At 50.9% G+C, this 17738-nt stretch overlaps 1 protein-coding gene across 1 annotated transcript; it reads left to right on the top strand.

Moving 5' to 3' along the window:
• Positions 1–3844: 3844 nt before the first annotated feature.
• On the top strand, positions 3845–16338 carry PNO1 (partner of NOB1 homolog). Its single transcript, XM_068131850.2, has 7 exons — positions 3845–4126; positions 4898–5047; positions 5525–5608; positions 6119–6179; positions 7154–7271; positions 13231–13301; positions 13750–16338. Exons 1-7 carry the CDS (start codon positions 3917–3919, stop codon positions 13815–13817), a joined length of 762 nt encoding a protein of 253 aa, XP_067987951.1. The 5' UTR covers positions 3845–3916; the 3' UTR covers positions 13818–16338.
• The last annotated feature ends 1400 nt before the right edge of the window (positions 16339–17738 follow it).

The raw sequence follows: 17738 nt of genomic DNA, 5'->3' as shown, positions 1-17738 counted from the left end.
GGTTGGGGATGGGCTATCCGTGACGAGAGAATGGTTCCCGTGATGACCGAGATGAAGCCTGCTCCAGATTACCTTCTAGATGCCATCCACTGTGGCTGCAAAACAGACTGCAGCACCCTACGATGCAGCTGTCGCAAGTACAGCCTGGAATGCTCTTACGCATGCAGTGAATGCAAAGGACTTCACTGTTCTAATGTGACCTTGTCAGAACCAGAAAGTGATCCAGAGGAAGAATAAGCTCTTAGGTTGGTGCTTGAATCGCAGTTCATTCAATTATTAAATAAAACACTTTTTTTTTTTTCAATATATATTTTTGTTTTTCAATATTATTTTCAATATTATTTAACGATTTTTTTTGTATATATAGTACGATATGAACTTGTTCACATAAAGCCATTACATTGCAGGCCTCAGGGACATAAAATTGCAGGATCTCATAAGGATTTAGCACGGAAACAGTTTTTGGTCTGAAAATTTTATGCAGATTTTCGCTTAAAACCTTCTCTTAAAGATTGCAAAAATTGGAAATGTTCCAATGCTCCGATTCTCCTTGACTTTTAGTATGTCATTCTCCACTAAATTTGACATTGAAAAATGCATGTTTCATTACTATTGCAATTTGTGGTGGGTTCGACCCCAAAATGGCGTAGATTGACTGGACTATTAGACAAAGGAGGGATTAGGCCAAAAAAAACAAAACATGTTTAGCGTCCTGCCTTTTTCAAAATGGCCGCCAGGCTCATTTTTCCCAAGATGGTCGCCTGCTTTTTTGTTTCTTTAGATTTGAAATACATGTAGAATGTTTGGGTCTTGACGATCTGTGTTGACAAAATACAACATGTATTGAGTAACATATTAATAAAAGACGAGCAAAAGAGACCATTTCATATATTTGCATACTGCACTATATTTGCATATATTTGTATACTGCACTATATTTGCATATATTTGTATACTGCACGATATTTGCATATATTTGTATACTGCACTATATTTGCATATATTTGTATACTGCATGATATTTGCATATACAGTATTTGTATACTGCACTATATTTGCATATATTTGTATACTGCACTATATTTGCATATATTTGTATACTGCATGATATTTGCATATATTTGTATACTGCACTATATTTGCATATATTTGTATACTGCACTATATTTGCATATATTTGTATACTGCACGATATTTGCATATATTTGCATACTGCACTATATTTGCATATATTTGTATACTGCACTATATTGGCATACTGCACTATATTTGCATATATTTGTATACTGCACTATATTTGCATATATTTGTATACTGCACGATATTTGCATATATTTGTATACTGCACTATATTTGCATATATTTGTATACTGCATGATATTTGCATATACAGTATTTGTATACTGCACTATATTTGCATATATTTGTATACTGCACTATATTTGCATATATTTGTATACTGCATGATATTTGCATATATTTGTATACTGCACTATATTTGCATATATTTGTATACTGCACTATATTTGCATATATTTGTATACTGCATGATATTTGCATATATTTGCATACTGCACTATATTTGCATATATTTGTATACTGCATGATATTTGCATATATTTGTATACTGCACTATATTTGCATATATTTGCATACTGCACTATATTTGCATATATTTGTATACTGCACTATATTGGCATACTGCACTATATTTGCATATATTTGTATACTGCACTATATTTGCATATATTTGCATACTGCACTATATTTGCATATATTTGTATACTGCACAATATTTGCATATATTTGTATACTGCACTATATTTGCATATATTTGCATACTGCACTATATTTGCATATATTTGTATACTGCATGATATTTGCATATATTTGTATACTGCACTATATTTGCATATATATTTGTATACTGCACTATATTTGCATATATTTGCATACTGCACTATATTTGCATATATGTATACTGCACGATATTTGCATATATTTGTATACTGCACTATATTTGCATATATTTGCATACTGCACTATATTTACATATATTTGCATACTGCACTATATTTGCATATATTTGTATACTGCACTATATTTGCATATATTTGCATACTGCACTATATTTACATATATTTGCATACTGCACTATATTTGCATATATTTATATACTGCACTATATTTGCATATATTTGTATACTGCACTATATTTGCATATATTTGCATACTGCACTATATTTGCAAATATTTGTATACTGCACTATATTTGCATATATTTGTATACTGCACTATATTTGCATATATTTGCATACTGCACTATATTTGCAAATATTTGTATACTGCACTATATTTGCACTCAGAGTCCGTTTTCCATCATGAACAGACCGAGCATACCACGGCTTAACGACTTTGCTTGCCGTTCGGATCGAATCACAACCGAAAACCATGAGCATGATGAACACAAGTAAAATAATGGAGTGGATAGGAAAAGTGGATCAAATTTATCGAGAAAGTCTGTGTCGAAATCAGAGCATGTAGTAACTACAGCGCGCCAGCGCTAACATGCTATAGCACGCTCACACGTGTTGCTAGTCCACAACAACCAGCCGCATATTACTGCCGGACCTGTATGTCCGTGTATCACAGACGGGATTATTTTGTGTGAGCGGCCATGAAACAATTATGATGGAGACTATCAAATCGAGAGAGTGAGAAAATTGATTGCTCGCGATCAGTCGAACGATGTTTAAAAAAAAGACAAAAAAAAGGAGGCGGCCTCTAAAAAGGAAGCGGGCGGGGACGCTAAACATGAATATTTTTTTGTTTGGCCTTAGGCCAATTAAAGTTCTTTTCCACATGTAAAACACCACACCTCGGTACCTGCCCAAAAAAAATTCGCCGAATCGAGCGTCAAATTTCCACAGGGGTCGAAACCAAACATTTCGTATTATTTTTCATAAAACTTTATATTGTTAGAAAGCGAATTGCTTCGAGCTTGTCGGAAAGTAAATTTTTTAAAGATCAGACAAGAATTAAGCGAGTTACGATCAAATAACCCGCACCGTTTCCATAATTTCCGGCTGCACCACGCGCCCTTTGGTGGTTTGTTTTCAACGTATCCATCACGTGACGGTTGTCGCGAAGGGTGCACTAACCGGAAGTTACGTAGTTCCGCGGGCGGCTATGTCGGCGACTTCACGCGTTTCGTGTTACAAAACCGAAAAATAGCCAAATGAAGAACGGACATCACCACAGTTTTCCATCTTGAACTCGTCAGGGAACACACTGGAAAACCGGATATACACAAACACGAAACAATTTGTTTTTATGGCTTTTACAGTTGTGAATTGGCTCTTTTTGACTCGTCATTGGACAAAGGTCCAGTCACCACTCATTTTCATATACGAGTTCATATACGAGTTGAGTCTCCGAGGAGACTAAGTGCAAAGTGGCCGTTTTTGAACGTTGAGGAGGAAGAGGTTATGAGTTGTTGTTGTTGTTGTTTTTGTGGATGCGAATTGGAACTGCGGAATAAAATGGTTTGTCTCGCACCTTCGTCTGTGTCACTACAATCGGTATTAATTAAATCGTGTACTCCATGACAACTATTAATTGTGAAACACGAACTCCATACATACACTGATGCAGTAGACAACGATGGTTCGTTAACATTATCTTTATCTGTTGATAGTTACCTCATGCACAGATACAGGTCAAAAAGTTTTGTATTTGGACCTTGGAGATGTGAAGTGACGTTGCAAAGTATAAAAAGGTAGTCGGTCTAAAAAATAACTTCGATTCATAGAGCTCGACTGATCAGCTGATTTCCGTTTCCGGTCGATGTTTTTTTTTATCCCTCCTCTTCTTCTTCGGTAATGGCTCTAAAATACACGTGCTGAAAACTTGCATCATGGAGACAGGTTCCGAGCCCGAACCCATGAGAATCGTGAACTCTGCCGTGGCCGGCGAGCAGGTAGGCCGCGGAGGGGACGAGTTCCAGGTAAAAGCGAGGAAAGGTGATGCTCGCAGAAAACGAAAGATGGAGACGGCGACGGCCATGGAGACCGAGGAACCTGTCAAGAGGCCGCAGTTTCCTCCGATCTCCGGCGAAAAGCTCATGGTGAGCGACATACGCCGTCACTACTCACACCTGTTTGTGTGTTTGAGCACGATGTTTAAAAATGTTACGGACGGATTCGGACAAAACTTGGGGGATCAGTTGGTCAGGTGACAATAGGCGCCCGCGGAACTACGTAACTTCCGGTTAGTGGACCCTTCCTCCCTTCGCGACAAGTCACGTGATTGGAGACGTTGAAAACAAACTACAAAAGGGCACGTGTTGCAGCTTACTTCCGGTAGTCTCGCCCTCATCCATTTATCGACCTTCGCGATCTTCGGTCCAACAGGTGGCAAAAAACGTTTCGCTTGTGATTGCCAAAGGTGTAATAGAAGGGACAGGTACAAGGTAGGGGTTCAGTGGGAATTGAGAGGGATTTGGGATTCTTTTCGACTCCAGTCGAGGACGAGGGATAAAAATGGGGGAACTGCAACTGATCACCTGATCGATCGGTAAGGCCAGGTAGCAACAAATATTTACAAGTAGTGAAAAGTTAAAAAATATCCTTTTCCAATGCGAGGATTATAATATGGAAGAGGTTGAAGTGAAGGTAGATATCAAGGAGTTTGATGTAGTGAGAGTGAGTGAAACTTGGATTCGTGATGTGTGGGATTGTGTGTGGATTAGGAATAGGTATGGTAAGTGTAAGGTACATGTGGATTGCTCTTATCCAGGTTCTGATTTGAGATATTTAACAAAAATGATAAGTTAGTGTTTGGTATTGATAACTATAACTAGTATTTAAAAAACAAACTTTCTCCAACTCTGCACCAGGAAGGTAAATGTGAAATGCGCAAAATCCCAGTTTCTCCGCATCGCTACACCCCGCTCAAGGAGAACTGGATGAAGATCTACACACCTGTGGTGGAGCACCTCCAGCTGCAGATTCGGTTCAACCTGAAGACCAGGAACGTGGAGCTCAAGGTGCGAAGCTGCTGTACGTGCGCCTCACTCGGGGACCTAGAACCTTGGGAATGATGAGTAATTATCCTAGCCGTAGTCTTTCTGGACTAATGGTCTGCAAGCTCACCTGTAAGGTGGTCCATATGGTGGAGAGGGGTTGTTGGTAGAAATAAACTCAAACAAAATGAAGATCATGGTCATTAGAATTACATTGTCGTGACCATTTGTGTTCAAAGTTGGTGCCATCCAGGGTATGTTAATGTGTCTCCTTTTTACACCTGAAGTGGGACGACAGGTTGGGAAGGTGGGGGTGTGTGGGAAGTACCAGCAGAGAGGATTAATGTATAGTTGAGGCCTTTATTATTTTGCATTGGCATGGTATTTCCGTTTCCAGTTCGGTGTTTTCCGGAGATGGGGACAGTGCAGGAGGAAGTGTTGGTGAATAATGTTGATCACCTGACCCTTTGTGTTTACCCTCGTCCTGCCACCTGCCTACAGACGTGCAAACAGACGAACGATGTGGGCGCTCTGCAGAAAGGCACCGACTTTGTGCGTGCGTTCGTGCTTGGCTTTCAGGTGGAGGTGAGGTGCGCGTGTTTGATCAACGACCAGAACATCATGTCCCGCACATTCCTTAAGTTGCATTTGATGGGTGTTGACAGGAACCACATGTGTTATGTACGCTAGCGATCAGATGGGGGCGGTGGTGGTTCCTGTGCCGTTGTTGGAGCGTTGGGGATGTTTGTCATGAATGTTTCCCTGGCTAAGAACAAATCCTGGACAAGGTCACCAGGTGCAGAATTTACCTCCATGAGCACCATGAGAATGGGGAGAGAAAGTAAAGGGGAGATGTTTGGCATCGTTGAGGAATGGGAAAGGGAGGGGAGGCCCCACTTCCTATTTCTGTACCTAATATGTAAATGTCCAAACCTTTGACCCTCAACCTTTGATGTAAAATTTTAATACGTTTCTAAAATGATGTTGTGGTTTGTGTGACTTTGGAGACAATGTTGTGGTTAGGGGGGATTTTGTTTACACCAAGGAAAAGTTCATGCTTGTTTACATTGTAAACACAATGTGCACCTTTGACAGGACGCACTCGCCCTCTTACGACTTGATGACCTCTTCCTGGAGTCATTCGAAGTCACGGATGGTAAGTCCATGCGTCCGTGCTGGTCATGATCTCTAATCTTGTGCTCTTGGTCCGAACCACTGTTGGTCTCTTGCTATTTGGGTTTAAAGGAACTCGTTTAAAGTAATCAAAGGGTCGACAATTTGGCCTCAAATCTGTCGAGAGGTCATCTTATGGAAATATGGGAAAAAGTATGGGGACTTGAAGGAGCAGATATAATAACATGGTGTGGTGAGTGGATGGGGTGCAATCCGAGAGATTTTGGTGCAAGTGGGCAGGGGCCTGCATGATCCAGATGGATGTGGGCGGAGCAAGTGAGCAGGGGCGTGCATGTGGGCGGAGCAAGTGGACAGGGGCGTGCATAATGTGGATGGATGTGGGCGGAGCAAGTGGGCAGGGGCGTGCATGTGGGCGGAGCAAGTGGACAGGGGCGTGCATAATGTGGATGGATGTGGGCGGAGCAAGTGGGCAGGGATGTGGGTGGTGCAAGTGGGCAGGGGCCTGCATGATCCAGATGGATGTGGGTGGAGCAAGTGAGCATGGGCCTGCATGATCCAGATGGATGTGGGCGGAGCAAGTGAGCAGGGGCGTGCATGATGTGGATGGATGTGGGCGGAGCAAGTGGACAGGGGCGTGCATGTGGGCGGAGCAAGTGGGCATGGGTGTGCATGATCTGCATGGATGTGGGCGGAGCAACAAGGCAGGGGCGTGCATGATGCGGATGGATGTGGGCAGGGAACGATGGAGGCAGTCAGGGAGGGATGGGTACGTTTAGTGTGGGTGGGGGTGCAAAGGCCTGTGTAATTTATCTTTAGGTTGAAATAGAACGGCCTGCATTTTAGCTTCCTGGTTGATGTGCTTTTTTTCTTTCTCTCCAAGGAGGCTCATGGAAGAGAGAGGTTTTGATTTATTAAATTGCATCTTCACCGAACATGTGTCATGTGCAAAATGACGCCATGTTCTGGAAGTGAAATTTTCTATCTTGATTCCCGTAGTGAAAATGCTGAAGGGAGACCACCTTTCCCGTGCCATTGGACGCATCGCTGGTAAAGGTGGGAAAACGAAGTTCACCATTGAGAATGCGACGCGGACTCGCATTGTGCTGGCAGATACGTGAGTTATTCATGTCTTTCCATCTTTCCCAAACCACAAAATGTATTATTTTCCACCAATTCTGATTGTGTTAGCCAGGCACATACCCAATCCAGGTGATTAATCTCTATATATTAAAGTGTGTGTGTGTGTGTGTGTGTGTGTGTGTGTGTGTGTGTGTGTGTGTGTGTGTGTGTGTGTGTGTGTGTGTGTGTGTGTGTGTGTGTGTGTGTGTGTGTGTGTGTGTGTGTGTGTGTGTGACCTAAACGGAGAGGCTCACAAACTTGATATTTGGCACAAACATGGCCATTGAGCCTGGTACGAACTTGGTCGGCCTAAAAATTTATTTCATAATATTTTTTAACCATATTTTTACCTCAGCGCATTTCAGCGAGGAATATTATGACCGGAATGGCAGAGCAGCGCACTGATTCGCTCAGAGCGATCACGTGATGTTCCAACTTTGCCGCCATAATCTTAGTTATGCGTTCGCACGTAATTCCGTTTTTTCACATTTCAGCGAGGAACATTTCCATTCACACCACATAGGTTTTTTTTTCTTTCATCTGTAGATCCATATTTTTTGCCATAATGTAGCGTAACGTAGCGTAGCTAACGTAGCGTTAGCATAACGTAGCGATCCTTGCTCAGGATCTTCGTCAGGTTCGCGAGCGAGTTAGCCAAAACATAAAAGTGAAAATATATCGAATTTTTTATTCATATTTACCTCAGCGCATTTCAGCGAGGAACATTATACACGGAAACTCAGCTGGTCGCAGAGCAGCGCGCTGATTCGCTCAGAGCGATCACGTGATGTTCCAACTTTGCCGCCATAATCTCACAGTTATGCATTCGCACGTAATTCAGTTTTTTCACATTTCAGCGAGGAACATTGCCATTCACACCACATAGGTTTTTTTTCACTTTCATCTGATATTTGTGATTTATTTCAAACAAACTGTATTTCCCATCTACACGGCCATGTATTCCTATTAACGTTATGTAAAGTACATAAATTGTGTGGATTACATCTTTTGTGGATGTGATCAATTGCCAGTAACCATCTATATCCCTCCCCTCCCCCTCCACCCTACCCTCTCCCCTTCCCCCCTCCCTTTCACCCCTACCCCCCTCCTTCACCCCTACCCCTTCCTTTCTGCCCTACCCCTTCCCCCATGCTCCTCCCTTTCCCCCCTACCCCTTCCTTTCTGCCCTACCCCTTCCCCACCCCCTCCCTTTCCCCCACGCCCCTCCCTTTCCCCCCCACCCCTTCCCCATCCCCCTCCCTTTCCCCCTACCCCTTCCTTTCTGCCCTACCCCTTCCCCACCCCCCTCCCCTTTCCCCCCCACCCCTCCCTTTCCCCCCCACCCCTCCCTTTCCCCCCCACCCCTCCCTTTCCCCCCCACCCCACCCCCACCCCCCACCCTCTCCCCGCCCCCACCCTCTCCCCGCCCCCCTCCCACCCCCTCCCCGCCCCCCTCCCACCCCACCCCTCCCTCTCCCCGCCCCCTCCCTCTCCCCGCCCCCTCCCCGCCCCCTCCCTCTCCCCGCCCCTCCTCTCCCCGCCCCCTCCCTCTCCCCACCCCCTCCCTCTCCCCGCCCCCTCCCACCCCTTCCCTACCCCTCTCTCTCCCCGCCCCCTCCCAACCCTCCCTCTCCCCGCCCCCCTCCCACCCCTCCCTCTCCCCGCCCCCCTCCCCCCTCCCACCCCCCTCCCCCCCTCCCTCTCCCCGCCCCCCCTCCCACCCCTCCCCGCCCCCTCCCTCTCCCCGCCCCCTCCCTCTCCCCACCCCCTCCCTCTCCCCGCCCCCTCCCACCCCCTTCCCTACCCCCTCTCTCTCCCCGCCCCCTCCACCCTCCCTCTCCCCGCCCCCCTCCCACCCCTCCCTCTCCCCGCCCCCCTCCCACCCCCTCCCTCTCCCCGCCCCCCCCTCCCCACCCCCTCCCCCTCTCCCGCCCCCCTCCCACCCCTCCCCGCCCGCCTCCCACCTCCTCCTCCCCCGCCCCCCTCCCACCCCCTCCCTCCCCCGCCCCCCTCCCACCCCCTCCCTCCCCCCGCCCCCCTCCCTGCCCCCCTCCCACCCCTCCCTGCCCCCCTCCCCCTCCCTCTCCCCGCCCCCTCCCACCCCCTCCCTGCCCCCCTCCCTCTCCCCGCCCCCCTCCCACCCCTCCCTCTCCCCGCCCCTCCCACCCCTCCCCGCCCCTCCCACCCCTCCCTCTCCCCGCCCCCTCCCACCCCTCCCTCTCCCCGCCCCCTCCCACCCCTCCCTCTCCCCGCCCCCTCCCACCCCTCCCTCTCCCCGCCCCTCCCACCCCTCCCTCTCCCCGCCCCCTCCCACCCCTCCCTCTCCCCGCCCCCTCCCACCCCTCCTCTCCCCGCCCCTCCCACCCCTCCCTCTCCCCGCCCCCTCCCACCCCTCCCTCTCCCCGCCCCCCTCCCACCCTCTCCCCGCCCCCCTCCCACCCTCTCCCCGCCCCCCTCCCACCCCCTCCCCGCCCCCTCCCTCCCTCTCCCCGCCCCCCTCCCACCCCCTCCCCGCCCCCTCCCTCCCTCTCCCCGCCCCCCTCCCTCCCTCTCCCCGCCCCCCTCCCACCCCCTCCCCGCCCCCTCCCTCCCTCTCCCCGCCCCCTCCCTCTCCCCGCCCCCTCCCCGCCCCCTCCCTCTCCCCGCCCCCTCCCACCCCCTCCCTCTCCCCGCCCCTCCCTCTCCCCACCCCCTCCCTCTCCCCGCCCCCTCCCACCCCCTTCCCTACCCCTCTCTCTCCCCGCCCCCTCCCACCCCTCCCTCTCCCCGCCCCCCTCCCACCCCTCCCTCTCCCTGCCCCCCTCCCCCCTCCCACCCGCCTCCCCCCTCCCACCCCTCCCTCTCCCCGCCCCCTCCCACCCCTCCCCGCCCCCCTCCCTCTCCCCGCCCCTCCCTCTCCCCACCCCTCCCTCTCCCCGCCCCCTCCCACCCCCTTCCCTACCCCTCTCTCTCCCCGCCCCCTCCCACCCCTCCCTCTCCCCGCCCCCCTCCCACCCCCTCCCTCTCCCGCCCCCCCTCCCACCCCTCCCCGCCCCCCTCCCACCCCTCCCCCGCCCGCCTCCCACCCCCTCCCCGCCCGCCTCCCACCTCCTCCCTCCCCCCGCCCCCCCTCCCACCCCCTCCCTCCCCCGCCCCCCTCCCACCCCCGCCCCCTCCCTGCCCCCCTCCCACCCTCCCTGCCCCCCTCCCACCCCCTCACCCCCTCCCCCTCCCTCTCCCCGCCCCCTCCCACCCCCTCCCTGCCCCCCTCCTCCGCCCCCTCCCACCCCTCCCTCTCCCGCCCCCTCCCACCCTCCCTCTCCCCCGCCCCCTCCCTCTCCCCACCCCCTCCCTCTCCCCGCCCCCTCCCACCCCTTCCCTACCCCTCTCTCTCCCCGCCCCCTCCCACCCCTCCCTCTCCCCGCCCCCCTCCCACCCCTCCCTCTCCCCGCCCCCTCCCCCCTCCCAACCCCCCTTCCCCCTCCCACCCCTCCCTCTCCCCGCCCCCCTCCCACCCCTCCCCGCCCCCCTCCCACCCCTCCCCGCCCCCCTCCCTCTCCCCGCCCCCTCCCTCTCCCCACCCCCTCCCTCTCCCCGCCCCCTCCCACCCCCTTCCCTACCCCTCTCTCTCCCCGCCCCCTCCCACCCCTCCCTCTCCCCGCCCCCCCTCCCACCCCTCCCTCTCCCCGCCCCCCTCCACCCCCTCCTCTCTCCCGCCCCCCTCCCCGCCCCCCTCCCACCCCTCCCCGCCCGCCTCCCACCCCCTGCCCGCCCGCCTCCCACCTCCTCCCTCCCCCGCCCCCCCTCCCACCCCCTCCCTCCCCCGCCCCCCTCCCTCCCCCCGCCCCCTCCCTGCCCCCCTCCCACCCCTCCTGCCCCCCTCCCACCCCCTCACTGCCCCCCTCCCGCCCCCTCCCTGCCCCCCTCCCGCCCCCTCCCACCCCTCCCTCTCCCGCCCCCTCCCACCCCTCCTCTCCCCGCCCCTCCCACCCCTCCCTCTCCCCGCCCCCTCCAACCCCTCCCTCTCCCCGCCCCCTCCCACCTCTTCCCGCCCCCCTCCCACCCTCTCCCCGCCCCCCCCCTCCCCCCACCCTCTCCCCGCCCCCCCTCCCACCCCCTCCCCGCCCCCCTCCCGCCCCCTCCCACCCCCTCCCCGCCCCCTCCCACCCCCTCCCTCTCCCCGCCCCCTCCCACCCCCTCCCTCTCCCCGCCCCCTCCCACCCCCTCCCTCTCCCCGCCCCCTCCCTCTCCCGCCCCCCTCCCTCTCCCCGCCCCCCTCCCTCTCCCCGCCCCCTCCCACCCCCTCCCTCTCCCCACCCCCTCCCACCCCTCTCGCCCCCTCCCTCTCCCCACCCCCTCCCTCTCCCCACCCCCTCCCCCTCCCTCTCCCCACCCCCTCCCACCCACCCCCTCCCTCTCCCCGCCCCCTCCCTCTCCCCCCCGCCCCCTCCCTCTCCCCCCCCCGCCCCCTCCTCCCAGCCCCCTCCCCCTCCCTCTCCTCCCAGCCCCCTACCTCTCCCTCCCAGCCCCCTACCTCTCCCTCCCCTCCCTACCTCTCCCTCCCCCTCCCACCCCCTACCTCTCCCTCCCCCTCCCACCCCCTACCTCTCCCTCCCCCTCCCACCCCTACCTCTCCCTCCCCCTCCCACCCCCTACCTCTCCCTCCCCTCCCACCCCTTACCTCTCCCTCCCCCTCCCACCCCTACCTCTCCCTCCCACCCCCCTCCTCTCCCTCCCACCCCCCTCCCTCTCCCTCCCACCCCCCTCCCTCTCCCCGCCCACCCCCTCCCTCTCCCCGCCCACCCCCTCCCTCTCCCCGCCCACCCCCTCCCTCTCCCCGCCCACCCCCTCCCTCTCCCCGCCCACCCCCTCCCTCTCCCCGCCCACCCCCTCCCTCTCCCCGCCCCCTCTTCTCCTCCCCGCCCCCTCTTCTCCTCCCCCTCTTCTCCTCCCCCCCCCCCTCCCCCCCCTCCCTCTTCTCCTCCCCCCCTCCCCTCTTCTCCTCCCCCCCTCCCCTCTTCTCCTCCCCCCCTCCCCTCTTCTCCTCCCCCCCTCCCCTCTTCTCCTCCCCCCCCCTCCCCTCTTCTCCTCCCCCCCCTCCCTCTTCTCCTCCCCCCTCCCCTCTTCTCCTCCCCCTCCCCTCTTCTCCTCCCCCCCTCCCCTCTTCTCCTCCCCCCCTCCCCTCTTCTCCTCCCCCCCCTCCCCTCTTCTCCTCCCCCCCCCTCCCCCCCGTTCCCCTCCCCCCCGTTCCCCTCCCCCCCGTTCCCCTCCCCCCCCCGTTCCCCTCCCCAGCAATGCCGGGTACTTCTGCTAGTCAGCTATAGTACAGGGTACAGTGGTGTGGATCCCCTGCATTTTTTGGAGCCAGGTGTAATGTCGTGTCTATTTTTAAATTCAGGTGTTTACAATGAAATATGGATGGCTAAGAAGGGGACAACTCGCTCCGAAACTTGAAAGCCTTTAAATGTGGATATCGTGCGAAGCTCGTGACGTCGGCGGCTTTTTCTTAAACTATGGTCGATTTTCTTTACGAGTTAAACTTCCTACACAGCACCGATTACGGGATGACCTGAAGGAAATTAATTGTGGTCTCGTCCCTTGCGACATGTGCCCGATTATGCAACAAACCTGAGGCGATTCTCGGACCTACTCCGAGCAACAAAGGCACAAATTTACACTGTGGTTGGCTTGACCATCTGTCATCACAGTACGATTGAGGTTACATGGTCGCCTCTTGCTCATATAAACTTTGCATTTTTCTCCTGCCGTACTCCATCGGGAAATGAATAGGCCACGGTGAGCTGGATGTATTCAAACCTGCTTTGTGTTTCAGGGAATGTTAATTCAGAGTTGTCTTGATCTTGTGTTTCGGTGAAATACGACTGGGATCTTTGCTTTGAGCACCACCAAGTTACCGCATATGGTAACACGCGTATAATTCGGCCACTGATGTGCGACTGCGAACGTTTCTGCAGAAAAATCCATCTTCTTGGCTCTTTCCAGAACATCAAGGTTGCAAGGACAGCAATCTGCAACCTCATCCTCGGTGAGTAGATGTGCTTGTTTTATTCGATCCTTTGTAAGCAGGTGAGCTGCATTCGCGACGGTGATTGGCATAGACTCAAGGCCGAGGTTTGGTGTGGATTTGAACAAGATGGCAGAATGTCTAATTAGGAAATCAAGTCTTCTTCTGGCATCATAAATGTAAAAGTGACGAGGTTTGATCATTCCCTCTTGGGCCTCATGCATCTCCCTGCCTTCCCGTTCCGTCTTCCCAAGCTCTTGTGCGTGGAGCATGGATGATGTACATTCCTGCGTTACAAATCCAAACGTTTTGAGCAATTGAAAATGTCTGTTCCAACCTTGTTGCTAAATACTGATCTGCACAAGATTTTGTGTGCAAATGTTATTGGCTGATTTGATCAGAAGAGGTTGCGTTGGCAGGGAGGGTAAACATCCTCTTTTTTTTTTTTCTTCTTCTTCTTCTGCTACAGGGAGTCCGCCATCCAAGGTCTATGGGAACTTGCGGGGCCTTACCCACCGCGCCACCAACCGCTTCTGAACCCACATCCGCTGCCATTAATATTACAGCATTTCCGGTGTTTTTCACCAGTGCGAGTTGAGCTCTGAGTTGACGACCCAAATTGACCTGACGGCCTGGAACGTGAAAAGCTAGCAGAGTTCCTGAAGCGTCTTCATGGCCGAGGCCTTGTTTTTGTGGAGAATGGCAATTTCAACCTTTCTATGTAAAACGGCAGATGTTTTATATTATCAAAATGTAAAAATAATTAATCGTGCTTTATTCAGGTGAGTGTGATTTGGGGCAATGGCAGATGGACCGACTGCCAAGGTATGATGCACCTGTGATTTTTTTTTTTTTCCCGAAATAAACCATTTTGGCTTGTACAAACCACTAATTGTATATTTACACTCGCCAGAGGAGAGGGTATTGCATTTGAGTCAATTTGTCTGTCTGTCTTGTCTGCACAGAATTAATGCTTTTTCTCTGCGACCATTGGAATTTATTTTTTTTTCACCATATTTCACAACTGACAGGAAAATGAAATTTTCACCAGAGGTGCACCAACTCCTGTAGAATTTAATGATAATTATGACGTCGTATGTCACGTAGTACGGCACCATCTTGAAAAAAACCGAAAAACGTTGTGCCTCTATCTCCGAAAGCGCTGCATCGAAGAAATTGAGACCTGGCTCATTGTAAAGAACTCTCCATGGGGAATAAAATATGTTAGTCAGAGGTGCCTCCATTATGACGTCATAATTTGACAAGAACAAAACTTCATCCGATCAAGATGGAATTTCTTGAGCGTCATCTCGGGATAAATTGGTGGAGAAAAAAAACAAAAAAAAAACAATGACGACGTCATCAGTCATGCCACGTAATATGGCAAACATCACAATGTTGAATTTCTAGGCCATGGGAGTCATTGAAGAAGTGATCCATATTTTTCATCCAGCATTCATTCCACTGATGCTACAGATATTTCAGCCCCTTTTCCCAACGTCCACATTGCTTCGACAAGCGCAGGTTTATTGGCCGGTCTTGCTCGTCCAGCTAGTTCAAATAGAGAAGATAAGGGGCGCGTGGAGGTTCAAAGTTCCTACTTGAAGATGCCTGTAACGTTTTCAGTCACACTTACAGCTGTAACCAGCCGCTGACAATCTACCTGTACTTGTGAGTCTACTTGTCCTCCACCTCAGCAGAAGACGTGACTTGTGGTGACAACTTGATCTTTCTTATGGAATGTGCGTTCGATGACATTACAACCACTCATTGGATTCAAATATTTTCCCAACTTCCTTTCCATCATCAGCATTTACAGTTTCATCAGCTGTAACAGGAGAGGCAATGTTTCGCAGGGACGGATCTCAGGTAGATGGATTCCTGTCGTGTCGGAGTCCAGTAAGCTGCGTAATCTTTGTCATATCGTTTATATCGTGTTCCTGTGTTGATCTGTACCAGAGTTGCTGCATTGCAATGTTTCCATCAGAAAAAGCTGGCATTGATAGCAGCCACGTGCACGCTGAGTAACATTAATCGGCCACGGGCAAGTCATCCGGTTTTCAGATTACTGATCAATAACCTGGTATGATGATGATCCAGCCCAGTAATGGTCACTGACGTATACCATGAGAGGAAACGTCTGGGCTGTGTTAGAGTCCCTGTATAAAGAGAGTTGCGCCATGCGCTGACCCGAGATTTCTGGTCACGTGATTTCGTGGCGCCATTTTGTGTCCAACTTCACCGTGCGTGAACGTCAGCTTGGTACGGGAATGTTGTTTATTGCCAAACAAAATGACTGGTTGTTCTGCTTTTGGTTGTTCAAACCAATCTGGGAAATATAAGATGTATAGATTTCCAAGTGATAAAGTCAGAAGACAAATTTGGGAGGAGGTGAACGTAGTGGGATGAAGTGTTGGTCTGGTCAGAGTGTTGTATTATGGGCAGAGTTTTCTTACGGTCTGAATGTATGAATCATTTTCTGTACTGAATGTATGAACCAAGTTTTGTACTGAATGTTTACTGTGTTGGCCTCATCGTGTTCCTGGTGAAATTAAACAAGTTATGGTGAATACGACGTCGTATCTGTGCTTTTCCATATCTGTTCGACTAGACGAACCGTGCACACTGCAGGTATTTTTTAAAGTTTTTTCTCTGTTTAATTACGGCTTGGCGCAGTCGAAAATTAAGTGTTAATTAAGTCGCCAGCTATGAAACATATTAATCGATCAGGCAATATCCATCAGAGTTCTGGGCAAGGGTGTAGTAATAAATGAACGTTTCAATCTTACTAGATGCCGATGACGTTTTCCTTATGTCAGAGACAGAAGCTGACTTGCAGCTTGTTAAATCATTACAATGGAAATTGAATATAAATGTCGATAAAACTAAAGTTGTACACTATAGAAATATGGCAATACCACGTACAGAATTTGTTTTATGTGTGTTAGACTATATGTCGGCTGGAAGTCCTACACCGGAATTGCTCTCGGCACCCTTTAAAAAATATTGGATATGCCCACACTCCTTTCTAAAAGTTATTAAAATTCAGAGAACGACAGCATTGGTTTGTCTTACTTATAATGTTAGCTCTTATATGCAGTGTTGGCTTGTAATGTGCATTGCCATACCACTTTTAATATCACCACACAGCTCTTTTTCACGGCAATAGCTGAGTTTTTGACAAAACAAATATCACCTGTATGTAATAATAAGACTAAATATGTGTAGTAAATTTTTTTTTAGCAGGTTTAGAATATATCACCCCATATCGCGAATGTACATGTATATCTAATCCGACACACTTAGACACAAAATGGCGTCCAAATTTGAGTTGACGCAACTCTCTATATACAGGGACTCTAGGCTGTGTGTAGGAAACGGCTGGTGTGTGTAGGGAACGTCTGGTGTGTGTAGGGAACGTCTGGTGTGTGTAGGGAACGTCTGGTGTGTGTAGGGAACGTCTGGTGTGTGTTGGGAACGTCTGGTGTGTGTAGGGAACGTCTGGTGTGTGTAGGGAACGTCTGGTGTGTGTAGGGAACGTCTGGTGTGTGTAGGAAACGTCTGGTGTGTGTAGGGAACGTCTGGTGTGTGTAGGGAACGTCTGGTTTGCGTGTCAAGGTGAATAATTTGCTGAAATTAAATATACACATTTAGTGTACATGTGTATAGCAGCGTCTTTGAGAGACTTCAGGTAAAGATACCAGTTCCCTGTTCTCTCTGCCGGGATGAACCAGTGAAATAAATCAATCATCTCCATTTATTATATCCAAAGACGACAAGGAACCAAGGAAGCCTTCCTTCACTTGTAGTTTATGCTGCACTCTGCCAAGAGAACCATCCAAACATCACTCGTCAGTTGATCATGCAGGTTAGCTGTTGTGATCAAATCCTCATCCACCGGTGACACTGGAATTTCCTTGGATGTCCTCTGGAGTATCAGATGAATCACGAGGCAGGATCTCTTGTCGGAGAGTCCTGAGTACATGTGGTGCTCTAATGTGAATGTCTGTTGCACACCTGTCACCATGCCCCTCAATGATCATCTGTTCTCAATGCTAGACATTGACAAAATGCTTTTGTTACTTGGATGGAATTTAAGTGAAGCATCAGTACGGATATGACCCCTACCTGCTATGTCAAAGCTCGTACCCTTGTGTGAGGACCAGGGTTTGGAGCATACACGACAAGAGGTATTGCAGGCCTGACCCTGTCATCATGTCTTCTTCAGCCAATAAAACTCGTCTCCGTGTGGAATGTATGCAATTCGGGTAAATATGTGTTTTATATCGTTTTCCTCAGCGGGAAATTTGAGGGATAATGTACGACAGTCTGTACAGGACAAACTGTATCTTGCATTTCACTCAATATTTTAACATCTAAATACACCATTCTCCACCATGGAGATTTTCTAGGTTTGCTTAAATAAAATAATTCCAGCTAAAGACAACTCTGACCAAA

This window comes from Myxine glutinosa, chromosome 12 (assembly GCF_964187855.1).
Source record: "Myxine glutinosa chromosome 12, kmMyxGlut1.1, whole genome shotgun sequence".
NCBI lineage: Eukaryota > Metazoa > Chordata > Myxini > Myxiniformes > Myxinidae > Myxine > Myxine glutinosa.
The sequence above is the reverse complement of the archived record's forward strand: the minus strand, read 5'-3'. Positions and strand labels throughout refer to the sequence as shown.